We start from the raw sequence: 27,158 nt of genomic DNA, 5'->3' as shown, positions 1-27,158 counted from the left end.
AGATGAAATCCTCCTTGGCTTGTTTTTCCAGGGCGGGCGGGCAGGCAAAGTGTGAAAATCCCTACGGAGCCCTCTGGGCTGGCAGATGGCCGGTTCTGGGCGGGCTGTGCTGAGCTCCCTCCTCTCCCACCCACCCCACGCGTCCAGGCTGTTCTCCCCCCACCCTCAGCTCCTCCTCCACCACCTCTCCTGGCTCGGCAGTCCGGCGTCCCCAGCGGTGGCCACCGCGGCGGGAAAGGCGCCGCTACCTGCAGCCGCAGGACTCCACCACCATATCCTCGTACTGCTTGTAGACCACGTTATTGCCGGAGTCGATGTACAGGATGCTGATGGGAGTCAATTTGGTGGGCACGCAGCAGCTGGGCGGGGTGGCGCCCGGGGCCAAGGAGTTCATCAGCGTCTGGATGATGGCGTGGTTGGTGGGCTCCAGGTGCGAGCGCAGCGGGAACTCGCACATGCCCTCGCAGTGGTACGCCTCGTACTCCAGGGGCGCGATAATCCAGTCGTCCCAGCCCAGCTCCTTGAAGTTCACGTGCAGGGCCTTCTTGCCGCAGCGCAGCTTCGACTTCTTGCCGTGCCGCTTGCCGTGGCGGCTCGCAAAGGCCGTGCGCCGCCGCCGGCGGCCGGGCGAGGGCAGCCAAGACCCGGCGTCCGGGGCGCCGGACGGCGACGGCCACCCATCCTCGGCGCTGGCGCTGGCGCCCGGGCCCAGACCCGCGGCCTCGGCCGAGCCCAGCTGCTCGCGAATCTCGGCGAACAGGTTCTTGCGCTGGGACTTGGTGAACACCACGAGCAGGGCGCGCTCCTGGGACGGCCGCACCTTCCGGTCGAAGCCCAGACTCCGCAGGTCGGGGGCTGGCCGCTGCGGGGGTTCCGGGGCGCCCGGCTCGCCCCACGCGGCCCGCAGCTCCAAGCACAGCTGCTTCCGGGGCTGGTGGCGCAGGGCGGGCCACACGTCGAAGACCTCCCAGCCGGCCGGGGGCGTCCCCTGTGGGTGCAGGGCCCGCGCGTCCAGCCGCAGGGGCGAGTGGCAGGCGAAGAGCAGCACCTGGAGCGGCCTGGCCCGCGGCCCCCGGGGCCCTGCGGGCGCCTGGCGATAGAGCCGCAGCTCCGCGCCCACCAGCTCTTCTTTGTCTGAGAGGGTGGACACATCAAACAAATACTTCTGTCTCCGGAGAGGAGTGTGCGAGAGATCGTCTGCGAGATAAAAAATAATTACAGTCAGTTTCACTTAAGGGAGAAACCAGCCCGGTGCTCGGCGGCCGGCCCCCTGGGAGGGAGGGGAAGGGCGGGGAGCAGGCAGGCTGAGGAGGTCAGGCTGACCAGCCCCGAGGCCGGCTGACCACCCCCAGGCTCCCCACGGCGCAGGGAGGACGCGCACCAGGGCCTGCCCCCTCCCCATGCCCAGCTCTGGCCGTCCAGGCCGGAAGTCGGTGGCCACTGGAGTGGCCCGAGAGGTGGCGGCCTCCCGGGGTTCCCCTTCAGAAGCTGTTTAACCACAAGGGTGACCTTTGTGGTGGAGAGCCTAGGCCTGCATCCACGAGTCAGTCGTGCTCTGGGCTGACTCCTCATCCTTCACGTCTCAGTTCAAACTTCACCTCCTCCGCCTGGCCCTCCCCCCACCCCCCACTGCATCCAAAGTAGCCTCGTGAGCACAGTCACTATTGCAAGGCCCTGGTTGATTATCTTCAAACAACACCCCACTCCTGCCTACCCCCCAGTAGCTGGAAGGATGCCCACATCCATCTCCCATCTCATTCACCACAGTGCGGAGGCTCAAGCGAGGCCTAGAGCGCGCACCACGAACAAGGGAGAAAATAAGAGCCAGCAAGTCCCAATCATAGCTGAGCATTAGAATCATCTGGGGAATTTACAACTCCCAAAGCCAAGACTTGGCCGGAGACCACAGGGCTTTGGCATTGGGTTTTCTGCTAGCCTTTTCCCCTCTCCCTGCCCTTTCAACTCCAACTCCAAGATGATTTAAAGATGCAGTCCTAGTTTACACCCAGTGGTCTGAAGACAACCTTGCTGCGATTAGGTTGTCTTACTGGGGCGTTCAGGTTGAACCGAAGGCAGACAGAATGAGGGCTTCCAAGTGTGTCTTTTTAATTTTAAAGATTCTTAGAAAGAACCATTGGACAACAAAACAGAAGATCAAGGTGGCTTGCAGAAGTCTAATGAGCACCTCTCCACCTAGATGATCCAGAAGAGAGAGCTTAACCCCAGAGGCTTAGAGGCAAACCACCCACCGCCCACCCCACCCCCATGACTCACTCCACAGACCCTCCCCTCCCAGGACCCAATCTGAAATCCTCCTGTTATTGCCATTAATTTCTAGACTCATCTTTTATTTATTATTATTATTATTATTATTGCAAGTGGGGGGAGGGGAGTTTTGAAGCCCAGGGCAGAGAGTCTTTTAAAATCCAAGGTGAATTCTTCCGGACCAAGGCAAAACCGGACTTCTTTTTTGATACATTTGTGCATGAATCCAGCCCCACTTCAATGTGCAAGGCGGAAAGCCAACCAGATTTTCCCGGGCTGCTTTCCCATAAAATATTTACAACCCAGCAAATATAAAAATCCCCAAAGCCCCCAGCTTTCCCCAGAAGCTAGTAAAATTTGGGTCGATTTCAATAATAAAAGTGTCACTGGGCTCAGGGTTCCGACCTTAGCCTCTACCTATCCAGATGCAGCCTCAAGCCACAGGGTCTGGGGCCTCCGCCACACACAGTTCCCTCTGGGCTGACCACAGGGCTGGCTGCCCGGTCCTCACACACAAGCCCGGGCCTGAGATGGAGCAGTGGAAAGGGTTAGAGGTGAAAAAGGGAAAGGCTGCTGGCGGCAGTTGATTTATGGACAAGAAACCCTTCAAACCGGTCAGGGTCATCTTAAAACCAGGGAGAAGGCAGAGCACCTTTCCACTCCTGTTCAGGAACCCTGGTGGCGCAGTGGGCCACCGATTGAGCTGTTAACCACAAGTTCAGCAGTTTGAACCCAGCAATTGCTCCATGGGAAAAAGATAAGGCTTCTCCTATAAAGATTTAGAAACCCAAGTAGAGCAGTTCTACTCTGTCCTAGAGGGCTCCTAAAAGTCAGAATCAACTTGGCGGCAGTGAGTGACTGAGTTCGACTCCCTAGAAGGAGCCCCCATCTGAGAACCCTCAGCCACTGCCCCGTCTCAGGTCTGTGGCCCTAGGTTTGCACCTCTGTCTCCCCAGACTAGCAGTTTAATGATCGAGACAAACCTAAGCCATCACGCAACAGACTACAAACCACAAGGTCAGTAGTTCCTACCACCAGCCGCTCTCCCCGAAAGAGCTAGTCTCACAGGCAGTGTTCTACCCTGTTTTCCAGGGTTGCTGTGAGTCCACATCAGCAACCGGATGGCACTGAGTTTTGGGTTTGGAAGCCATCACCTGCCACAGTAACTAAATGTTTACAGTAACTACCATATAGTTAATCCTTACTTTATGCATGAACTCAGCTCTGGAAGGTAGGTGCTCATGGTGTTCCCATTTGGCAAAGGGGAACAGCAAAGCTACCAGAGATTAAGTCAATTACCCAAAATTAGACAGTTTAGTAAAAGAGGTTTAGATCCATACGGGGCTACTTAATCCCAATCCCAGGCTCCTTCATTGCCGCACAGTAGTCCAGGTCTTGGAGTCTACCAAGAGTGGCCGAGGTCCCAGGGAGGGGGAAATACTGGCCAAACGGAATTTTTAGGGCTTACAGGTCTTTGGGGAGAAAGAGGAGGCATCCTATTCCTGTAGTGTGTGTCTCGGAAACCGGCAGTGCATGGGGGGGGGGACCCACAGTTCTACTCTGCCCTTAGGGTCGCTCGAGTTGGAATCAACTCAAAGGCATGAATGAGTTTGTTTGTTGTTTTGAAAGGTCTGTGGGTGATGCAGATGGTCTGCTCTGACTGCTAACCAAAAGGTTGGTGTTTCAAACCCACTTAGGGGCACCATGAAAGAAAGGAAAGATCCCAGACAAGCAAACCCTATATAGTTCTACTCTGTGACGCAAGGGGTCACCATGAGTCAGAATGAGCTTGAAGACAATGAGTTTGTTTGGGGGTCTTTAAAATAAAATCGGGGGAGGGGTCCCTGGTCCCCTAGGGAACCATTTGCATGTCTGCTTTTAAAAACCTTGAAATAGAGTCACTGGCTGAGGAGCGTGTAGGCAGGTGTAAAGAATAATTAATGATCACCTTCTCTCCCATGGAACACAGGAGGTTTTTGCTTTCATTCTTTTTTTAAATTTGAGCCAATAAAAGGCTGCTCTCCACAGGTGTGGCACATTTCTGTCACCCGAATGGTGGTCATCGGGAGCTCTACTGATCCCTTGACCCCTGATCTCTGATGATCTTTCTGCCAAAACCATCCTCATTGCTTAGCTCCAGAGCTAGAGTGCAGGTGGGAATGTCAGCCTGCATCTGGGGCTTCTCTTCCTATCACCAGCTCCATTCCACACTTGTCTATTCTGCTTGCTGGGAGACAACCCAGCCCACAGGTCCAGGCTTCCAAGGAGCCTGGCCATCAGTGGTGTCGTCATGTCTTGGGAGGGCAGATTAATTGAAAAAGGTACATATGCCTAGGAAGAGGATTTAGGGCTATTTGGGCAAGAACTCTGTGACACCCTGCCCCTCATCCCCCACCCCCAGCTACCTGGGTACAGAGTAGCAGCTCACAAGACCACTAAAGCTGCCAGTGGCTATCAGTAGATTCAGCCCCTGAGGTATCAGAATTGTCCAAAAAAGTTGCTCCTGCCGCATCAGCACCACAAAGGAACTCGCTGGAAATGCAAATCCTGCTCCGCCCCCAGTGTTGGGGTCGGGCCCATGACATGCATTTTTCATTTGCTCGCAGGTGAGGCAGATTGTGCTGAGGTAAGGAAGCTGGACGTTGTGAGCCTTGGGTCTAGAAGACGGGTGCAGGTTCTGACTGGACTTTTCTCCAGGCCTTCCTGGATTCCTTAGTGGGGAGGGATAAACTGGATCCTCCAAAGTCCAAGGCCCCAGGGCTGGGTCTGAGGCAGAACTGACTAGAGCCAAGTCACTCGCTCCCAGCACCCTATCCACTCCTTGCAGTTACAGTGCAACACACCCCTGGATCTTTTCAGCCAAGTTCTCCCAGAACCCTCAGCTCCTAAGCAGCCGGTCCCTGGACATGGCTGTGCTGTGCTGCTTCTGGTTCCCACATTCTCCACCTGCCCGGGCCTGCTCTGCAGCCCAGCCTTGGAGAAATCGCCCTGGGCAAGCAGCCTCCCCAGAAAGTGCACACACCGCCATGCACTAAGACACTGCCCACCCCACCCCACCCCCCAACACACGTGTGCTCTGCCTGCTGACCAGGCAGCAAGAGGCAGCTCCCATAGAGTCCAAGGCTGTGGTCATCAAGTCACCCTCCGTCCCATCTCTTCCGTCAGAGACAAGCACTTTCCACCTCCAGATCTCACGAGGGCACTTTCTTACACTCCCAGAGCTCCACCCAGCTCAGTAGTCCTGGCATTGAAGTTGATCAGGGACGCCGCAGTGGGGGGCGGGCTGTTGGCTTTTCATTTGCATCCACCGGGCTGGCCTGAGCTGACTTCACACCCAGTTAACTGCGTCGACGTCGGTTGAGTGCTAAGACCTATCATTCATCCCAGTTAGAGCTCATCCACGTGCGTTCATTCACTTTCCCTGGTGGGTGGGTCAAAATAAAAGAGGGTGAGGAGACAACTCCCCCCTCCGATCTGAAGAAAAGGGTATCCTCTTCTGAGTTAAGTAAAAGCCGGGACTGAGGGTAGCTCATCGCTGTGCTTCCGCTGTGTTGTTTCTCTCCATCTTGTTACCTGTCCTGGGTCCAGTCGATCTTTCTCCTCCCAGGAAGTCCAAGTGACAGCACAGAACTGCCTCCAGTGGGGTTTTCTAAGGCTTAGCCAGGATGTTGTGCCACTAGGGTTCCTTGTGTTTGTTTAGGGAGAAACATGTATGTAGGGATATGAGGACAAGAGCGGAACGCTGGCGAGGTAGGTGATAGTCGCCCACTTTAAAGCCGAGGAACGTGGCTTAGAAAGCCAAAAGCATCGGTCCACGGGGCCGGTGCGTGGCTGCAGGAAGCGAAGAAGCGAACCACAGAGGCTGCAGAAGTGACGCTTTTCACGGCACCACAGAACTAGCGAGCACCTCCCATGAGGGCGGCCAGGGGCCTGACCGCGCACCTGCAGGACAGTCGCCTCCTGGCCCACGGGGTGTGGGGGGACGAGGGTACGACGCCTTCTCCAGGGAGCAGCTGCTGAGGCCACCCTGGATCGGGGTCTCTAAAAACCGGCCGCTTCGTTTGGGATGAGGTGGACTCAGGGTCCCATTCTCCCCAAACAAGTGCTGCACACTTTGAGCCCCTCCAGAGGGTCGTCGTTGTCCCGTCCCCCCCCTACCCCCACCCCCCCCCACCCCCCGCCTGCACGTCACTCAGGCCACATATGCTCTGCTCCTCGGTGCTGGTCCCCGCTCAGGCGCTCTCAGTTTGTCACTTGAGACCTTGGACCACCCTAGCCCAGCCCCACCCGCAGAAGCATCAACTCTTGGACTCCACAGCGGTGAGTCAGAAAAAGAAGGGGGAACTGATTACAGGGATCCACATGTGACCTCTTCCCTGGGAGAGGGACAGCAGAGAAGGGGGGAAGGGAGACTCCGGATAGGGCAAGATATGACAAAATAACGAGGTATAAATTACCAAGGGCACATGAGGGAGGGGGGAAAGGGGAGGGAGGGAAAAAAAAAAGAGGACCTGATGCAAGGGGCTTAAGTGGAGAGCAAATGCCTTGAGAATGATTGGGGCAGGGAATGTATGGATGTGCTTTATACAATTGATGTATGTATATGTATTGATGGTGATAAGAGTTGTATGAGTCGCTAATAAAATGTAAAAAAAGAAAAGAGGAGAAAAAATGATTAGGGCAAAGACTGTACAGATGTGCTTTATACAATTGATGTATGTATATGTATGAACTGTGATAAGAATTGTATGAGCCCCAATAAATTGTTTAAAAAAACACCAATTTACATTGAAAAAAAAAAAGAAGACAGCGGAGATTTTTCACCCCATCCCCACTGGGGAAAAATGCAGGAACGAGGGGACACGCCATACAGGATTACAAACCAACTCCAGCCTTCACAGCTGCCAGGCCCCTGCCTCATCCGCTCATTTGAAAGCCAGCGGCTTCCAGGTGCTGCAGGACAAAGACCTGGTGATCTGTTCTCATTTTAAAAAAAAAAGGCTGTTATTGCTTTGGGGTTCCCTCGGGTGGACTCCCATTCAGGACGACCCTGTACAGCGCAGAGTCGTACAGAACTGCCCCTGCCAGAAACGCAGTAAAACCAAACTCACTGCCATAGGGCCCCTACCGACTCACAGCGACCATGTAGGTCAGGGTAGATCAGCCTCTGGGTTTCTAAGCAGGTAAACTGTTTATGAGAGTAGAAAGTCACACCTTTCTCCTGGAACTGCCCCATGGGGATTTCTAAATTGTAATGACACCCTGGAAAACGCTACAGGGAAGTTCAGCTCAGTAGCAGTGGGTGGCATGAGTCAGAATTCTACTCCAGGGCACCGGTGTCTTAATAGCACAGCAGTGGTGAATGCCTAACACCTAGTTCCCCATCCTTGGCCCTGGGCTCCATTAGCAGTTCTCTGGGCTCCCATGGCAACCTAGGGAATTGGTCCCTAGTGGGAGGTGCCCAGGGATCTGTAGTTTCGCCAGATTCCCAGGCAATGCCTTTGATCAGCATAGTTTGGGAATCTAGAGAATGTGGCACTGGAGTTGGTGTTGGGCCTGGGCATGGACACAGACACATGATCAGCACTCTAAAGTTCTCGGGCACTGAATCTTCACCAAAAGCTTCCAAGATCTATCTTAAGGTGAAAGGAGGAGACTGAGGCCCTAAGGAGGGGCAACTTCTGAAGATCTTAATTCCCAGGTATGACCCCAGTTCCGCAGCCATACCCGGACTGGACCCCTGGCGCCCAGCCTAGGAGCAAACAGGACAGTCACTTTTATCATCAGTGCAACCTACACAGGGTGGACAAGGGGGTGTCCTAGGAATTTCTTTTCTACTTCTTCAATAGAGGATAGAATTCTTGGCTGGGTTCACAGTCCCAAATCCTCAGCACTAGCCTGAAGTTCCCAAAGCAGGGATGCGTGGGGAGTAAGAGTGAGATAGGAGCCTTTCTCTTCTGGGGTGTGAAAGCCTCTGCAGGTAAGCTGTGCTCAGTGAGTTCTATGTCCCTGGATGGAGTGGAACCTGTTGGCTCCCCCCATGAAGTCTGAGACTTGCAAATTGCTAGCCCTTGACTGGGCACCCTCACCAGAGGGACTTAAGAAGTGATCCATAGAACTCCCCCTCTCCAGGGGCCTGGGCCCCAGTACTCTTGCTTCACCATCCCGCATAATTACCTGATGTAGGACTTGCTATGATTATTGGAAATCTTAACTCATTTAATCTTAAGAGAAAGGTACCACTGAAGGCACCTTTCAGTGTCATCACTTAAGGCTTGGGTGGACCACTCCAGGTGACACTGTCAGAGGCAGTGACACCAAAATGACTGTGGCAAACATGTTCCTGCAATCTTCCCGCAGAAAAGGATGCCTTCTTATCAAAGCAGCCCTGTGGTTAGGTATAACAACAGATCATTTTTCATAAGCCCAGCTTACATGTATTAATATACCTCCAAAACAAAGCCAAACTCAGACAGGTCTGACTCATAGCGACACTAAAGGACAGGGTAGGACTGTCCTTGTGGGTTTCTGAGACTGTAACTCTTTGCCACAATACAAAACTTCATCTTTCCCCCAAAGAGCAGCTGGTTGTTTTGAACTGCAGTCCAACTATGCCACCAGGGCTCCCCGCTACCCTGAATTACTTTTTGAACCTTCTCATGTGCTCCATGGGAGAAAGACTGCTTCCTTAGAGATTGACAGCCTACGGAAAAAACCCTGTGGGGCCCTACTCTGCATATAGGGGCACTCTGAGTCAGAATTGACCTGCAATGAGTGAGGTGTGTGTTTTTTTTTTCTATGCTCCCTAGTGGGAGCTGTTGGGTCACATGGTTTCATCAGCTATACACCTTCCAAGCACTCTCTTCAAGGACACAAACCTCCCTCCCTCGCTGCTGGTGTTTTAATAGTTGCTGACTGTGTCAGATTTTAGCTACATTATTATGGTAATCAGTATGTGAACCTGTCTCAACTTTCTTGGGAATGAAGTAGTCATTAAAGGAAATGGAGAGAAATCAAAAGGGCTACTGGTCTGTTACTAATACTGCCACAATTGACCATGTTGTAATTCAATGTAAAGTGTATAAAAAACAGCTATATTGTTAGTATTTGCAAGAGTTCTCAACCTTCCTAATGCCGCAACCCTTAAATACAGTTTCTCAAATGGCGGTGACCCCCAGCCACAAAATTATTTGCATTGCTACTTCACAACTGTAATTTTGCTACTGTTACAAATTGTGCCAATCCTGTGAAAGGGCCGCTGGATCCCCAAAGAAGTCGTGACCCACAGGTTCAGAGCTGTTGATTTACATCATCTCAGAAATATTACACTGAAGCAATTCACAACTGTAGTTGTCATGTGTGATGAAATGGATAGCCCAATGGTCTGGTATGGAGGAGAGGTGGGGGGTGGGGGGGAAGGAGTGACACTGTGAGTTCCCATACTGGGTGAGACCAACGCTAGTGATGTCATTGACTACCGTGCCCTTGTCTTCATGGAGAAGCTGAGGCAGAGGACTTAAGGGTAACTTGCCCAAGTTAGGAAGCAGGAGGGCTGGCAGCATGGTCCTACTAGCTATTATTGCAGACCCTGTAGTCCTTGTTGTCTGTGCTGGCTGACCCTGAGGAGGCCCCATTTCTTTGAGGTCACCCATCACTAGAAGACACCAATCCCTGTTCCTCAAGAGTTACTCACTTCTTCATCAGCCAAACTGGAGCAATGCCCAAAACTGTGTTTTTGAGCAAGAATTTACAAGGAAATTCCATTTTCTCACCTGCAAAATAGTGACTCAATCCCCGAGGGGTTACAACTGAGATAAGGGGTGGGGGAAATGCCTGAAGACACTGCAAATGGCAGTTGCGACAGACAGTGAGCCTTTCAAGCCACATGATATAGATCTGAATCCTGATCTGTGGCTTAGTGCCTGGGTGACCTTGGGCGAGTAAGACAATCCCTCCCAGCCTCACATTCCTCATCTGTAAAATGGGGGTGCCTAGCCCTGACTCTTAAGGTTTCTGCCAAGGTCAGAGGGAGCACAGGCCACTGTATGGCACATAGAAGCACTCCGTGAATGCAGACATTCATTATAACAATAACAATTATTATTCTTTTTGCTATCTACTCAGAAAGGAGAAGGGGCAGCCGTCCACAGACTTCTTTCCGGGGGGATAGATTATGTTTTCCTTCTCTCTACAGGATTTCTCCAAGTGACAGAAGGAAAAGCGATGGGTTGAAGCAAGCAGGCAGGCATTGCCTGATCCTCCTCATTTGAGGACCATAGAAGGACAACTCCTCTCCCCTTTGCCTTGATCCTCAGTCTTGCAGCACCAAATCTATCCTGCCCTCCTCCCACAGCGGCTGGTGAAAAGGGCCCTCTCTGCCCCAGGCCAGGTCTTGCAGGTTCCATCCTTTGCGATCCTTTAGGGGTGAGGTGGGTGGGTGGGCAGAGCCAGTTCTAGCCTCTCAGCTGGCCAGTTCAGAGAGTCTGGGGATTAATTCCCCTTGAACCTCACTCTTCATCTCGGTGCCCATCTGCGGTGTGGGGGCGGGGGGCACCTCTGTTCACGGAGCCTGCCAGGTCTATGGAGAGAAGGTGTTCTGTGCTCAATGATGTTTTCTGGAGGAGCCACGCGTGTGGACAGAGAGGAGGCGCTCCTAGCTGTGAACAACTGTGCAGGCTGCAGCAGGAGTCATTCAAGAAGGTGCCCGTGGTCTGCTTCTGTGGGGGGGGGGGCGGTGCTACACTTCCACCCTCCCTTCTCCAGGGTCCCTCTGCAGGCTGTCTCATTGCCTTCTCAGTGTGCCCCGCTTGTCTTGGCTGGCTTCTTCCTTCATTCCAGAGAGGCCCAACGTGGGTCTCTCACTGGTTCTCAGAGACACCTTCCCGGACTATGAGGGTCCCTGCAGGTCTGGCGATCTACCCAGATTCCAGAGAAAGACTAGTCTTAGCACCCCGTGCTTAGCCCACCCACCTGAATCCTCCCACTCTGCAGCCAGCCCTGGAAAAGCCACGCCTCTCGGTCTGCCCCCTGGGGTTCCAGACCCAGGCGAGCCCTTTCTGCAAGTGCTTGGCCCCAGCCTGGAGGGAGGTGCTTCACAAAGCAAACGCTTTTACGAAGCAGCATTTAGGGAGTTTGCAGCGCACTGGGGCGAGCGGCGAGAAAGTCTGGCGAGCCAAGCCAAGGTCAAGGATTTTTCTTCAGTGGCTCTCTTTTTACCGCGGGACCCACCCTGAGCTCGCGACCAAGACACAGGTGCTCACATATTGAGGTGGCATCCAGGCGGATGAAACGCCAAAGGAAGCTCCAAGTGGGGTCCGAGAGCCTCCCCGCCACAAGCTCTCCCTGCGCCCAGGAAGCACGTACCCCCCACCCCCACATCCACCATTGGTCGTGGCCCTTGGGGAGCAACGCGCATTGGAGGCCAGGCTAGCAGCCTTCCTCTACCAAGGACTAGTCTTGTCACGCGGGAGTCTGAAAGCAGGACCCGGGCTCTCTGGGAGGCAAAATGGCCTGGCAAGGGGGAGCCACAGCCCGGGATGCCAAGCATTGGGACGCTATTGGGCTTCTGGGTTTGTCACAATTAGAAAAACAGGTGCCTGGTGTATGGGGTTCTGCTTCTCTAGTCGCTCCAAATTCAACCGCCTCAGAAGTCGCCCCGAGCGGGGCGGAAGGGGCGGGGGCTACGCGGCGGTGGCCTGCGCTTTGAAGTGCTCTACGGGGGGGCGGCGTCCGAAGGGGGCAGGGAACCCGGCAACCCCGCTCGGCCACTTCCACTGGAGTCTGCATCCCGAAGCAAAGCCGCGCGAGCGCCAAGCGAGACTCGCTGTGGCGGCTGCGGAAGCAGGGCTGCCGGCTTCCCTGCCCCCTTCGAAGCCCGGGCTGGCTTCGCGCGGTTTCCCCGCCGGCGTCGCGCGGCAGTCGTCTGGGAAGGGTGGCTGAGCCTGTCCCCAACATCGCTGGAACCCAAGGTGGCCAGGCAACCGCACCGATTCTCCCAGGCTCCTACGTTTATTTCAATATATGGGGGGAGGGGGCCTAATACAGATCCCCACCCTACGGCCGCAGAGACCGCCCACCTTGCATCCCGGACGCTTGCCAGCCGGCCCTTCCACGGCGTCCCGCCCCGCCCCCCCGCCCCGCGCGCCGACCACTCCGGGCGCAGCGCGCGCTTCGGGGAGGACGCTGGCCCGCACTGCCCCCCGCCTGCCCTGGGCCAGCCCTGCGCCCCCTCACCAAGGCGACGCAGCCCTGCGGTCCCCGGCAGCGCTAATGGACTGTCCCGGAAGGCAGAAACGGCGATCCTGGAACCCATTAGGCGGACGCGGGCCGATTTCATTCCTGTAAACAGGAGACACCATTTACCCACTTTGAGCTTCAAAATAAACAGCGGGGGCTTTAAGCCCAGTGGTAGACTCAAAGCCACGGAATGGCGCGGTGGACCCACGTGGCTACTTCCGTCGCGAAGCCTCAGCTCGGATGGGTCCCAGAGTCTAGAGACCACCGTTTGCCCCGGTTTATTCTATACCCAAGGGACAGTCGATCCGATGATCTGATTACTTCGCTTCCCTGAACAGCACCCAGAGATTTGGTGCTTTGGGTAACTGTTGGTTTGCTCTGGGCTGTTTGGTACCAACAGCGGTCCCGACAGGAAAGAGACGTTTTCCCCTGAACCTAGTGGTATTCGATAGGACCATTGGTACTTACTCCTGCCCTCTCAAACCCACTCAGGAAGTTAACACCAATTTGCCAAGAGTTCTCCGTTCAGCACCTGGAGAACTCCAGCTTCGACTACCTGGTGGCGCGGGAATCTCCATCAATGCGGGGTAGGCTGGGGGGCACGCGATAAGCAGCCTCTCAGGTCAAAGGGGGAAGCTTTAATGTCCTGATTCAGTCGCGGGGTGGGGTGGGGGGATTCACAAGACCTGCCATATGTTGTGGCTTGGTGATTTTTATTTTTAACGTGAGAAACGAAGAGGCTGTTTGAATACGTTTCCCATCCATTCCCTCTTCCACTGGCAATTCGACCTCGCAAACTCCCCAATGCCAGAGAGCCCCCCTGCCCACTCCCGGCTCCCTCCCTGCCCCTCAGTTTAAGAAGCTCGCCCAGAAAGCCGGCAAGACTTCGGTGCGGAGCAGAAGACATCAGGCATTCTCGCTTATAAGGCAGTCAGTCCCTAGGTCTTAGGAACAGAGATTCAGCAATAAAATATTTAGCAATAAGGCTGATGTTTAACAACAGGACAATGGTTAAGGATTGGTTTTATGACATTAAAAATGTCTTAATTATTTCAGTCAAAGGACCAGAACAGTTTCTAGCTTAAGTCTCCCACCCTCTCCCTTAGCTTTTTTTCTGAGCAGGACGAGGGGCTGCGACGGTGGCGCCAGCCCGCACTGGCGGGTCTGCGGGAAATCACGCTCTCACAGACACGTGCACGCAACGCGGCAAACCTTTTCCAGGACTGTTCCCTCTTTCCGGGGAAGTAAAGCCTAGATTGGAACCTTCTGCCCGGCTTCCTCACTTGGCCGTCTGGTCTGCATTAGTGTTTTTATAAGGGACTCAAACAAATCGAATACAAGGTCACCAAATAATTAACAGTTGTGAATTCCCTCCATCCCCATTAAAATACTTCCCTGCTTATATTTCATTTTTCCGTTTGCCAACGACAACAGGGTCCGGGCAAAAGCTCGGCTGCGTTGATTACACCACTCTGCGGGCTGGGTCCTCCCAGAAACCCGCTGTTTGGCAAAAACACGCTTCTATCCCTGGAGGAACTTTCTCCCCAGGGGGGAACTATTCAGGCAGCCCTTGGAAGCCCACCACAGCAGGGCAATCCCCAGGTAGGCGGGACCCAGAAGGTAAAAGGGGAGGCTGGCAATCAGCAGCCAGCAATCCTGAGAGCCATTTCCAGGTTTGAAGTTCTGCAAGGACGGCCCCAACTCCACTTGTTATTATTTGTCCTCTACGGCCTCCTTTCCACGGACCACAGTAAATAAATACATTGATTAAGAGTATTCTTATTTAAAATTGTCTCCTGGGACGTTTGTCTCACAGCAATATTCTTAGATTCCTGTAGGTTTCCTTGTCCTTAGAGCTTTCTCTCCCTTGCTACAATTATGTGGCACTTATAACTAGTTAGCCCTAGCTTTGTTCTCTCTCTCTCTTGCTCTCTGTCCTTCTGTGGCTGTTGCTGCACTGCTCCCCCCCTTCTGAATTCTTAGTTCTAATTGCTTGGCTTTCTCAGCCCCAGGTCTAGGGGTACAAAGCCCCATTCCCAGTGGCCTCCTTGTAATGAGTTTTCTGAGGTGCTGTCTTTTGTCTGCATCCATCCTGAGATGGGACCAGCACACTGACACTTTCTCATCTTCCTGGACCCAGAAACCTTTTTAAGAAAAACACCTTTTAAAATGTGGGGCATTTTCAAAAAACTGGGATTAGCGGTCTGCATGGTCACTCCAAGTCTCCGCTGTTGTTGGCACAGCTCCAATTCACATCCTTAAACCCAAAGCCTCACCCATTCATCCCTCCCCATGCCTGGGTCTCTGTAGAGGGAGATGACACAGGGAGGAAATCTAGCCATTCTTTTGGCCTCTACTCAATCCTCATAATGCCACAACAAGCATGCAGGTTCTAGGACCCAGTGGGACTTCCTTTCCTACCAGGGAAGAAGCCCTGAGTAGCTTGGGTCTGCATTCTTTCATCTATAAAGGCGGCTATCATAGAATCTTCCCCAGGGGGTGTTGGGAGAATTACATGAGATATTTCATGCATGGTATTAGGCTTACATGTTTGGAGATGAAACAGGAAGGACATACTTAATATTTCCAAAGACAAAAAGACCTAGCAATAAAATCTCCTCCAGTGGAGTTGTGTGAGCCCTGGTGGTGAAGGGGTGAGGTGTTGGGCTGCCATCAGGGAGATTGACAGCAGCACTGGATGGACAGCTCTGCGGAAGAAAGACTGGGCTTTCTTCTCCAGTAAGCAGTTACCATCCTGGGGACCCAGAGAGGACCACTATGAATCAGCATTGACTTGATGGCAGCAAAATGAGACCAGTTAGGGTGTAGAGTGAGCGTTAAAGAAGTCACTGTCTCTCTAAACCCAAAGTGCTCCTCATTCGTTCTAAAAGTTAAGCAGCTCTGTAATTGGGGGGGCTACAAGGTGAGGAAAGTACCTAAGCTTTAAGTTGCTCATGCCCCATGCCTGGGTTGGCATCGGGGTCTTTATCTTTGCTAAGGGACCCCTGAGCCTCAGAGGCAAGCCTGTGGCACCAAGATTTCCAGGCTGACCCCTGCTCTTTGGTCCTCTACCCTCCTGCAGGACAGAACGGTGACTGCTGGAGGGACTGGGGCAGTTAAGAACCCCCACGTGAGAAGAACGGAAGTCCTGCCCTGCAGCTGGCGATGCGGGACTGGCCAGTCCCTTCCATCACGGGAGACTAGACACCGTTTGATGTGTTATGACATGAACCCTCAATTAGATCGCTGAGTTGAAACACTCCAATCAGAGGTCCGATGCTAAGCAAGCCCCGGAAGGTCCAGCCGGAGGTCACCGCCAGTGACACATCAAATCAAAATCAGTGAGAGGGAAAGTGAGGCTTTCCCTTCATCAAGCTGGGGCTGCTGCAGACCACTGGCCCCCTCCCCTGCGCCCCCCTAGGGCCGGCTACTTCCCAGCCTTTCTTCACGGCTGCTGGAAACCTGGGGGCAGGGAGAAGCAGGGCCAGCCTGGATGGTCATGCTGTGTGTCGCCTCTGGGTGTGCCACCATGCTGGGACCTGGAGAAAGGCATTCCAGGATAGAACTTGGTCTGGTTGGCCTGGAGACCTTGGCTAGGGTACAGGGGGGACCACCCCGCACCACCATCTCACAGCCTGAGCTGGCAACCAGTCCCGCCCCCAGCCCCCACCTCTACCTTGTCCCAGTTTGGACAGGAGGTGTCCTGGGGACTTGCCACAGCAAAGGTGAAGTGAATCTGCATTAGCACCGGACCTGGAACCTCCACAACTCCCACCCTTTCTCCCCCTCACTGTGGGCTCACCTCCGGGACCTCTGGTCCTGTATCAAACCCACTGGGCACAGTGACTGACTGCTTGGGGCATCTGCTTGGGGTGGGGAGTGAGGAAGACATTTCGGCCATTTCCCTTGGGGTGAAGAAAATGCATCAGCCAACCTGGGTCTGGGGTTTCTTCTCCGTGAGGGTGGGTCTTATTGAGTAGGCAGAGGGCACCCAGAGACTTGGGGGGAGGGTGGAGGGAACAGCTAAGGTGGCAGGCCAAGGCAGGGGCAACGTGCGGTGCTGGGAAGACCACGTGTCTTTGCTTAGGTGAAGCAGTGCTGAAATGCCGTCAAGCACCCGGCAGTAATTTGCGCTCTGGGCCTTTCAGCAGCTCATGAACCTTTCCGACCTCAGATTGTAGCCTGGAGCCCAGCTAGACAGGAGCCTGGCCCAGAAGGAAGGTGGCTTTCAGGGAGGAGGCCAGGAGCTTTGAAGCCAGAGGGCGTGTGCTCGGAAAGCTTGCAAATGCCCAAGGAGGTGGGGGGGAGCAACCTCCTCCGTTTAAGCCTCCAGGGACCCCACTTTCCCAGATCTGGAAGGCAGAGGTTGGGGAACCCACCGAAGGGGAGGGTGGGTGCCAAGTCTGAGAGGACAGTTGCTTAGATTCCACTTTGGTCCCTCCCCTCCTCCTTTTCTTCACGTCTCCTGCCCCTCTGCTCCCGGGTCTTTTGCTCTTCCATTCCCGACTTTCTTCCCACAGTATTGGGAAGGCGCCTGGGGCGCTTGTGGATCGCTTCCCAGCGTCTGGGACCAGAGGGACAACGAGGCTTTCTCGAAGGCACTGGCCAGGGCAGAGACAAGGAGCAGGCTCCAGGGCTTCCAGCAGATACCCACACCTGCGACAGCACCCACACCTGCGACAGCAAGCGCCCTGGTGGAAGTGACGGGGATGGGTGCTGCCTGGCTGAGAAAGTGGCTGCGCACACCCCTTCACTCAAGGAGACCCAAGTACAAGCAGGCGTCCGACTTAGCCATTCCTAGCTTGGCCCTCCTTCTTAGTTGCTGTCTGCAAAAACTACTCCAGCTGCGGCCTCGAGCTGCTGGGTGAGGGGACTCCGCAGCAGGCGGAGCCGAGAGCCTCTGGGCTCCCGCCCGCTGATAAACTCAGCGCTCAGGCGACAGAGGCGCACACAGACCGCTAGGCTCCCGAAGCAAGGATCTGTCCCGGCCTTGGGGGGAAAATAACCGTCCTCCTATGCAGGGCTCGTTCAAGTCCGCATCCCCGCAGAGCCGACCAGCCCCAGACCAGAGGCAGCGGTTTCGTCAGGTCCCGCAGCCGCTTGCGCGGTCCCTCTCCAACCCGGGCCATCTGCCTGCCACCTCCCGCGTCCTCCATCCACCCTTCCTCCATCACCCACCAGAGAAGCAGCCGCCGCCACCCGGACCCCAGCAAAGGAGAAGAGGAAGAAGGAAGAGGGACAGAAAGGAAAGGGGCAAAGGGAGGAAGCGAGGGTGGGAGGGAGCCCGGCGAATAAAATTTCAGCCGCACTCAGAAACTTTCTAGAGCTCGGGAAAGCCTTGCCGGGAGAGATCGAGAGAGGCGCGCGGCGGCCGGGAATTCAGAGCTAGCCTCGGGCGAGAGACCGGGCTGCACCCTGGCTTGGGAGCCTCGGGACGAGGGGAGCCGGGGTGTCCTCTGCCACTTACCTAGTCCCCTGTCTACAAAGCTAGTGATCGTGTTAGCAGCCTTCGACGACTGGAAAAAGGTGGCGTTGATGCCCATCTTCTCGGCGGTGGCGTAAGTCCTGTAGAGTGACAGCATGTAATCGTGGGGCACCACTCGCAGCTCCTGCGCCCGGGGCTGCAGCGGCCCGGGCTCCTCCGGTCGCCCGCGCTGGGGCTCTCGGCGCTCCGTGGACGCCCAGTCCAAGGCACTGTCTCGTGGCGCCGGAGGCACCTTCCCGTCTTTGCGGTCCCGCGGGTTCTCGGGGGACCGCGAGGAGGAAGAGATGGAAGCCTGCTGGAAACTGGGCAAATCCCAGAGGAAGCTAATGAGGAAGACGGCCGAGAACAGGACCCTGGCAGAATCCATGGCGAGCGGGCGGCTGAGGCTCCAGGACCCGCAGAGGCGCAGGGTGCTAGAGGCGCGGGCGCGGCTGGACAGCGGCCGGGGCCCCGCTCCTCCCGTGGACGCCAAGTGCGCGGAGCCGGGTCGCAGCCACAGAAACCCCGGCCGCGCCACGCCCCCTCCCGCCCCTTGCCGGGAGGGGAGGGCCAGCGAGGGGAGGGGACGGAGGGTGGGAGGAGAGTCCCGGCGGTGCGGGCAGGAGGTGTGGGTGGGGGGAGAGGGGCCTCCGGCCCTGCCGGGGAGGCAGGAAGACGCAGCGCCCCCGCGGGGTGGCCGCGCTGAGCTGGCTGCAGGCCGGCTGGGGCTGTCGCAACTGCCCCGAGCCCCCGGGCCCTCTCCGAGGCCGGGTTCTTCTGCAGCGCAGCACCGCCCCAGGGCCTCGCCAGCGCCGCCACTTTCCTCCCAGCCTGGGAGGAAGGAAGCGGCGGCCCAGAGACGGCTTGGGGCAGTCTCCTTGGCCGCAGGCTGCAATCTGGCTACCGTGGGTGCATGATGCTGTCCTTCTCGGGCCTGGGGACAGCCCTTAGCGAAGCGTCCGGAGCAGGGCCCAGGACCCAATGCCCCGTTCTCTCGGTGGGTACCGCTTTCCTGGAGGAAAAGGTATCTCTTCCCGACCCTCGAGGTCAGGAAAAGGGCACGAGCCTCCGGAGCCTGGTTCGATGTAAACTTCTGCTGCGCTCCGCTGCAGGCCTCTTCGCGTACAGGCTTCATTTCGCTTTCTTCGGCGCGCTGGTCGCTCTTCCCTCTCGCCGCCTGCCCCCTGCCTCCGCTGCCTCCCCAATTTCTCCCTCGTGTTTCCCACTCTCCTTCAGTACTTCCTCCTTCCCCAAGTTCCTGGAGAATTCCAACCCCCTCTTCCCGCCGGCTGCTCTTGCACGCCGCCTCCAGCCTCCCTCCGCTTCCCCACCCTTTCCTCCCTGCCCCCCCCCCCCTTGCAGCTCCTCTTCCCCAGTCTGTTCCTCCTCAGCTGGGCCTTGCCCAGCAGCTGCACTCTGGTGGCGCGGTGGCGAAGCGCTCGGTTGCCCCCCTCCCCCCTCATCTAGCAGCCAGGTTAGCCACCCTAAAGATTTATAGACTCAGAAACTCTGAGGCAGTTCTATAGGGTCCCACAGGATGACTCGGATCAGGATTGGCACGGGTCTGGGTTTGATTTTAGACTTCCCGGCCCAGTGCCTGGCTCCTTCAGCCCGAGACCCTGGTGGAACAAGCAGAGCCCGCTCTCTCCCACAAGTGCCCCCTCGACTGCTCTGGACTGGCAGTGACCCTGGACGTTTCTTCGGTTCTTAGGCATGACCATGAAATGTCCTCTAATAACCATCCCTCAAGCTATTATTGTCACTTTCACTGATTGTTTCTAAAGGAGGGTCAAGAAGAGACATTTTGTCACGGGCCTGTCAACTAAGAAGTCATCACAGAGTGACTGGGAGCTTCCCCCACCCAGCATAGCAGAATCTGTCCCTGGCCTAGTGTCTCTCTCTCCTTTCTTACATTGTGCTTTAAGTTATTGTTTGATCTGATCCTAAGTAATATTCCCTGTCCCAAGCTGCTGGTTACTGTTGGTGGTGGTGATGTTGTTCCCACCCTTCTTACTAGCCCCTCCCTGCCCTGCCCTTTGACTTTCCTCTCTTTGATGGTCCATCCTTGGGGACCACACACCCTGCTTTCATGGGAAGGGACTTTGCTCCCCTGGACCCTTCATCCCTCTAACTCTCCTGAGCTCTCTTAAAGTCAGGGGTTTGCCAGTTTCCCTCAGGTAATACCCAGAGAAAGGTGTGCAGCAGGCAGAGTTCTAAGCCCCTTATGTTGACTATTTCATTTAAATGGCCCAACAAGCATACATGGTCAGTGTTGCTACTGTTTCCATCTAGAGCCCACCAAGAATACTGCTCTAGAGTCTGGCCTCTTGACGGCTGAACCCTACAGAGGTCCTGGTGTGGACACACAAACAGTTAGGTGCTCGACTACTAACTGCAAGATTGGTGGTTCAGAAAAAAGGTCTGGTTTCCCCCAAGAGCAGTCCCAGAAAGCCCTACAGAGTACCACTCTAGTCTGAAGCACAGGCAGTGGTCATGTGTTGGAATTAGAATGGACTCCATAGCAACCAGATATAGCTCAGCGGATCTCCTCCCTTCCTCCTGTGCCCTAGTTTTGGTTTCAGGGTTACCAACTTCTGGGGCCTTAAGTCTGTCACTTAAGGATGTTCTATACCTTTCCCCCCTTTCTCTCGCCCCTCTGTCTGCTTTGAAATGAAACAGCACTACAGGAAAAACAACTAAAACATGGTCGCTGCAGCACAGTGAAGTCTTTCCGCCTTGATGGGACCCTGCCACTTCTACTTTATTTTGGGGTGCATGTCCTTTTTGCAGGATGGCAATCCAGAGCCTGGCTAGATCCGGTTGTCATCTTCTCTTGTCCCTTAATCATCATTGTTAATAATGTGTTCTCTCCAGAGAATGTTTGCTGGACCTTCCGTTTTTAAAATTTGATTTTGTTACTACCAACCCCATGGCACTCATTTCCCTTCTATGTACCCCGGCCCCGCCCACCTCCTTGACCCGCGGCCTGCACAGGCCACTGCCACATAACTACACCCCCCCCACACACACACACACACACATGCCTCACTTCCAGACTTCCTTCTGCCCACCTGCCTCCCGCCCCGTGCCTGTGGAGTACACATGCCCTCTCTGGCCTGCTCTGCCTCTCCAGGAGCATCCAGCACAACTTCCTCCTTGTGGTGGGCCTGTGCATCCCTCCCTGGGGGACAGGAACACTTGTGGTTTGTGTTATCAGTCTTTTAATTTCTATCAGGACAGAGTCTGGCTAATGCTGATTCATGGCTTCAGAGCCTCCATCCAGTAAGAACGCTTCCTGCCTGGAGCTGCCGCCCTGCTAGTTCTTTCTTTGTTTTGCCCACAGCAATATTATCTGCTACAAGTTATCAGTAAACAGGAAATCAAATAATGAGCCGATTTGATTTGTTGTGGCTTGGGCTTTTTCAGCACACGAACTGGACTCAGTAACGGAGCAGGAATGACACTGGGACCGGAACCACAGAGGATGTGGCCGTTCGGCTGGGCAGCGGCTTAGCTCTAAGTCAGGAATTCACCTTCTTCAGTTTTGCCAGTCTTCGGTCTGTGCAAGGTGGGGTTGACTGGCTGATGTTTGCCTGAAAAGGCTACGAAGATTATTCTCCAGGTGCAGAAGCACCAAATCCTCAAGCTAGCCAGAAGTAGAACCCAGACTAGGGACCAAGTCTTTCCGAATCCAATGTCACACCTAGATTTTCTTTCTTTTTTTTAAACTCACAGTGAAGTGTAGAGTTTGCTCTCTTCTTCCTTTCTGGGTTTGTTTCAAGCAGAATCCACCCCAATGTCAGCCAGAATATGCAAGGCCTTTGTTGTGTGTACACACTCATTGTAAAAATGGAAAGGTATGGTGAAATCCCAAACTCACTGCCAGCCAGTTGATTCGGACACATAGCAACCTTATGAGACAGCGTAGAATTGCACACGTGGGTTTCCAAGACTGTCTATCTGTACAGGAGCAGAGAAGACTCAGCCTCCCCTTCTCAGCCTCTGGTTCGCAGTAGCTGCCACCCCCACCCGCGTGTAACCCGCTATGCGGCAGGTTGGGAGCTGCCTTCGAATCTTCACACGGAGCGTTGTTGAGTCTTTGAAATCAGGCTGCTGAGTTTTAAACGTTCAGTCTCGTTTCAGCTCTCCTCAGTAATTTGTCCGACAGTTTCACTCATGAAAACGTGAAACAGAGTGAAAATTCTTGAGCTGAAGATGGGTGTCGACACCTTTAGCAACTTGGCCTTGGCCTTCTTTGCTAGGCTACCTTTTTTTTTTCTTCTTTCTTTCTCCTCCAAACCAGATGGAAATCCAGACGGCTGTGCAGTGTGGTATCTCCTGCCCCCGTGTGGACGTTGAAGGAGTTACCCGTGAAGAACCAAAATCTGCCTTGGACCTAGGGACGTTGATAGCTGCATCAAGGCTTGAGCAAGGAATAGTGATGTCTACGGAAATGCTTTAAGAAATTAGAGTCACGGGTATGGCGTGTGTCACATTTGAGCACAGAAATCCATCAAGGAGAGGTCTGTATGCTCAGCTAGAGGACCCCAATCCAGGCATCCCTCAAGGCTGTGCTGTTACTGCTTTTTAACATTATTTTCTTTTACAGTACAGAGGGAAGGTTCTCTTAAATAAATAGGCAAAAATATCCATCCCTTTTGTTACTCCATTGTTCAAAGTGTTGAGAGGTAGCTTTTTATTAAGAAAACAAACTGGAAATCTCTGCTATATACTCATAACATGTCTACTACCAAGGACCCCCTGGTGGTGTAGTACTCAAGCCCTCAGCTCTGAATCGAGAGGTCCATTGCCAGGTGGTTCACATGATCCACCTGTTCCCTGAGAGAAGGATGGGGCCGGTGGAGCCCCCTGCCTCCATAAAGCCGACAGCCCTGGAAACTCTCCGGTGAAGTTCTACTATGTCCTGTAAGGCTGCGGTGAGTCGGAATTTCGGTCGGATTCTGAGTGTTCTTGATCCACAGGTAACCTTCAGGGGCTCCAGAGTGATATGGCTGGGCAGCGTTCCATTCTTTCATACCCAGGATTATGACGAGTCGGAAATGACTTGAGGGCACCTCCACCACAATGACTAGACAGACTGGTGTCGGAAATGTGCACAAGGTCCCGCCTTTCGTGTAAAATACATCATCTAACAGGATGTCACCAGCATTCATATTATATTCCCACTCTTGTGTTATTCTGGATAAACGAGACTTTCTACCTCCGTAAAGGGTTACAGACTCAGAAACTCACAGGGGCAGTTCTACCCTGTTTTCTAGGGTGTCTATGAGTCAGCATGGACTCTAGGGCTTGGTTTTGTGCCATTCTACATAAATTGATCGAATGATTCTCTGACTGGAGCTAGCTGCCACCTGTGTGGTCTAAAATAACTGTGCCGTAAGAATAGACTTTGCTTAAAAGAAGGTTGACACCCCACCCCACCCCAAATGGACAAGGACAATAGTTTGAAAACTCTGTAGTGTTGAACCCTAGAGCCGCTGGCCAGGGAGTAAGGAGGGAACCCTGCATCTGGGGTTCAAGGTGTCCACAGAAGCTCCATGCTGGACATTGCACCTAGGGAGAGTCCCTTAAAACAGAAACTAGGGGTTTAGAGCCCCGAGCCTGTTTCCTCGAGCAGAGGTGGGGTGGACCCTGTCCAGTCTTGAGCATCAGGAGGATGCTGCTTTATGGAAGCGGAAGAGGACAGAGGCCAAGAGGCCTGAGAAGAACACACCTATGATCAAGCTTGTCTTCGCCACTCAGACTGGGAGGACCCCACCCCCCTTTTCCCTTCCCCTGTGTTGCTCCTTTTTTTTTTTTTTTTTTTTTTTGCCTGTTTGTTTGTGTGGACTCTTTCTTCTTTGCCAGAAGGCCCTGCAGGCAAGTTAAAGAAACGGAATGAAGATTTATGCCAGAGAGGCAGCATTTCCCTGGACTTCCGCTAAATGGAGCGGGGCTCAGAGATTTGGTAAATCCAGTCCAATGGTCCAATACCCGGACAAGTCAGAAAATGTTGCCACAACCAGGAGAAACCTTTTTTAAGCAAAAATTTCCCAGTGACAAATTATTGTTCCTTTGTCATCTGAGTCTACACTCTTCTGAAGTTGGTGTTGCCATCTCTCTGACCTGGGCCCAAAGAGGCACACCACACCAAAAAGGACAGTGTGGCCATCCTCAGAGGATGCTCCTTTGACTTTGGGGAACAAAACGAAGCCCGAGATGGGCAGGATCGAGTCTGCAGTGTGGGCGGGGTATGAGTTTCCAGTAAAATTCAATGCATGTGGGACCTTTGCTACCCTTGAGGCTACATCAGGTACATTGTTGTCATGGATTTTTTAAAAGTTAATTTTAGGAATAAAAAGAAGCATGAAGGGATATCAGGGCTATAGGGTTGGTGGGGTACGATTGCCCAACAAAATTCTATGACAACCCTTGCTACTCCAGAAGAAAACTTGGTACATTGTCAAGATGGAAAAAATTTTTTTTGATGCAATTTTTGCCATTTCTCACCAATTCCATCTTCCATTTTCTTAAAGTTTTTCCCTGATAAATCCTCATGATAATCCTGTGTTGTCTGAAAAAAAAATAATCACGATGATTCCTTTGAAATCCAAAACAAACCAACAAAAAGTTAGCATAATCTGAGCTGATTTGAGTTCTGACTGGACCAGAAGATTGCCTCCGAAACCACTGTTTGGATTGGAATTTGCTCTCTGGATGATATTGGTTAGTCCAACAAGTGTCCCATGGTATAATCCAGTCTGTAAAATTGTCTTCCTTAGCTTTGACCTGGCTTCCCATTCATCAGAGTAGAAGTGACTGTGAGCCTCCTCTTAGATATTGGGGATGCTAAACGAGAGAGATGGGTCTGGACCCCAGCTCTGTCACTTACTAACCCATTTCTGGAGAGTCCATTCAGACTCACAGCGTGACACTACAGGTCAGAGCAGAACTGTTCCATACAGCTTCAAGGGCGGGAGCTTTTTGTGAAAGTCGGTTGCCTCAGCCTCCCTAGGTCGGGTGGTGGGCACAAACCTACAACCTTCTGGTTAGTACTTCTGAGAATTAGAAATCTTCTTTCATTTTTATAATCTCTGAAGTCAAAGTACTTTCCTCGTGTGTGTGTGTGTGTGTGTGTGTGTGTGTGTGTGTGTGTACCTAAAACATCGCCCATACCAAAACGCCAAGCTCACCACCATCAAATCAATTCTGACTCATGGTGACCCTGTAGGGTGGGGTAGAACTACCCCTGTGGGTTTCCAAGGTTGTAACTCTTTGTGGGAGTAGAAAACCTCATCTTTCTCCCATGGAATGGCTGGTGGTTTCGAAACGCTGACCTTACATCTAGCAGCCGAACGTGTAACCATTATGGTCGATACCAAAACCAAACTCCCTGCCATTGAGTCAATTCCAACTCATAGGGACCCGATGGGTCAGGGTCAAACTGGCCCTTTGGGTTTCCAAGACAGAACTCTTTAGAGGAATAAAAAGCCTCACCTTTCTCCTGCAGATCAACTGGCGGTATACATTATTATGGAGTGCCACGGAGTCCATTACGAATAGCAGCCTCTATGACAGAGTGGAGCTTCATCACAGGGTGTTCTAGAATGTGGTCTTCACAGGAGCAGGTTGGCAGATAGCAGACCTTTCTGTCATCTGCTGAGCACTTAACCAATGGCCCGCTGGGCTCTTTCCAATTATTTGAACGTTTTCCCAATCAAAGAAGTCGCTGCTAAAGTAACCCTCCATCTTTATAGTGCTGTGCTGGAACTGAATTTAAATTTCCAATTTACCTCGCTTTCATAGCCTCTTAATTATTTTGTTGTTGTTAAATTGAGTCTCTAAACACACTAGAAGAATGGGCTAAGCCTGTTTGACACCGCAAGCTTTTTACTGTATTTCACCGTGAATTTGTGGCTGTACTACACTAATGATTCAACATGTTTTATGTGTGTCCAAATATTCTAGATTAAAACCACATTGCAGCTTGCTAATAGGGACTGGGATCCTTCCAGTGAGCTATAGCCCGTCTCCAAGGGTGCAGGGGAGGCTCGCCAGAGTGAAGATGATTACATTCTAGGCGTGATGTTATACCCTTGTCAAATCGTGCACCGAGAACGACAGTTATGCAGGAAGTTGTTTTTCCTGTTTAGGATAACATTCGGGTTGAAAAATGATGACCACCTTTGTAAACATTAAAAGAGAAGCAGCAACGATGTGAAATTTCACACAGGGGTCTACAACGTTTGGGTAATTATAAGCATATGGCTCCTTTACATGAGATCTCGGTTAAAAGCGCATTTCGCAGGGCTCTGGGGAAAGAGAGGGTCTCGAATATGGGGTCATGAGAATGCACTGAGGATGTCGGTCTTACCATCCATTGGTCATCATCGATTTTGCTCACTGGCATAAGTGACGTGGCCGCAGAATCTGTTTGTGGCTTTCCTGCCCGTGACTTGCCAGGTTTCACTTGTCAAGGACATTTCAACGAGCAACCAAGGAAGCCCTTCATGGAGAGAGAGCAGAGGCCACTTTCCCACTCACCGTGGAAACGGTTGCGGGATTTTATGTGAAGAGCGAGGAAGTCTCAACTGACTACTGACTACTTTTAATACAGCCGAGCCCGCATAGAAACGATTTAATTTCATGGGCTTTAAAACTGCTGCCCTGACATGAGCTCGTTGTTTATATTAATATTTCAATAGATCTGCTCCTAGAAATCACGAAAAAGAAAGACCAAGAAATAGCTTGCCTCTTAGGCTTGATTTAATGAATACTTCAGATCCAAAAAATTCATGTCAGTTCAAAATTCATACATGTAGGATTTGGGAGTTTGGCAGGGCAGTGTAAGCCCTCCCTTCTCTCAGCTCCCTTGACTTGTCAAATGCCAAGGCGACAGACTCCCACGGCTCTGAGCTATCCTGAATGGGTCCTAAAAGCAAAGCATAAGACATTCCATAAGATGATTCAAGAAATGCCCATTTGCAAAACATGCTCCAAAGGCACATGCGCACGTACACACACACACACACACACACACACACACACACACACACACCCTTCTGGTCTGCTCTGTGAGGATTCCTGGCACAGGCTTCCAGCCCCACAGCACAGGCTACGTTAACAGGGATCACCAATTGTGATTTTCATGTCGGGACACAAATCGTGGAGGGAAATTTTTACGACACCCTTC

General features: G+C 53.2%; 1 protein-coding gene across 1 annotated transcript; it reads right to left on the bottom strand.

Annotated features, from left to right (window-relative positions):
• Nucleotides 1–3: 3 nt before the first annotated feature.
• GDF6 (growth differentiation factor 6) lies at nt 4–19,192 on the bottom strand. The gene is made up of 2 exons (XM_075549466.1): nt 17,969–19,192; nt 4–1,197 (listed from the first exon to the last, which is right to left on the bottom strand). Exons 1-2 carry the CDS (start codon nt 19,098–19,100, stop codon nt 245–247), a joined length of 2,085 nt encoding a protein of 694 aa, XP_075405581.1. The 5' UTR covers nt 19,101–19,192; the 3' UTR covers nt 4–244.
• Between the last annotated feature and the right edge of the window lie 7,966 nt (nt 19,193–27,158).

The sequence above is a fragment of the Tenrec ecaudatus genome, chromosome 5 (assembly GCF_050624435.1).
Source record: "Tenrec ecaudatus isolate mTenEca1 chromosome 5, mTenEca1.hap1, whole genome shotgun sequence".
Classification (NCBI taxonomy): domain Eukaryota; kingdom Metazoa; phylum Chordata; class Mammalia; order Afrosoricida; family Tenrecidae; genus Tenrec; species Tenrec ecaudatus.
This window is presented reverse-complemented; position numbering and strand designations above follow the sequence as displayed.

Bases quoted from the DNA above. Each gene is read 5' to 3' on its own strand.
- GDF6 (XM_075549466.1), bottom strand. From the start codon at position 19,100: ATGAAGCCTGTACGCGAAGAGGCCTGCAGCGGAGCGCAGCAGAAGTTT. The intron at 1,198-17,968 runs GTAAGTGGCAGA...TTTATCTCGCAG, and splicing joins CTTTGTAGACAGGGGACTAG to ACGATCTCTCGCACACTCCT.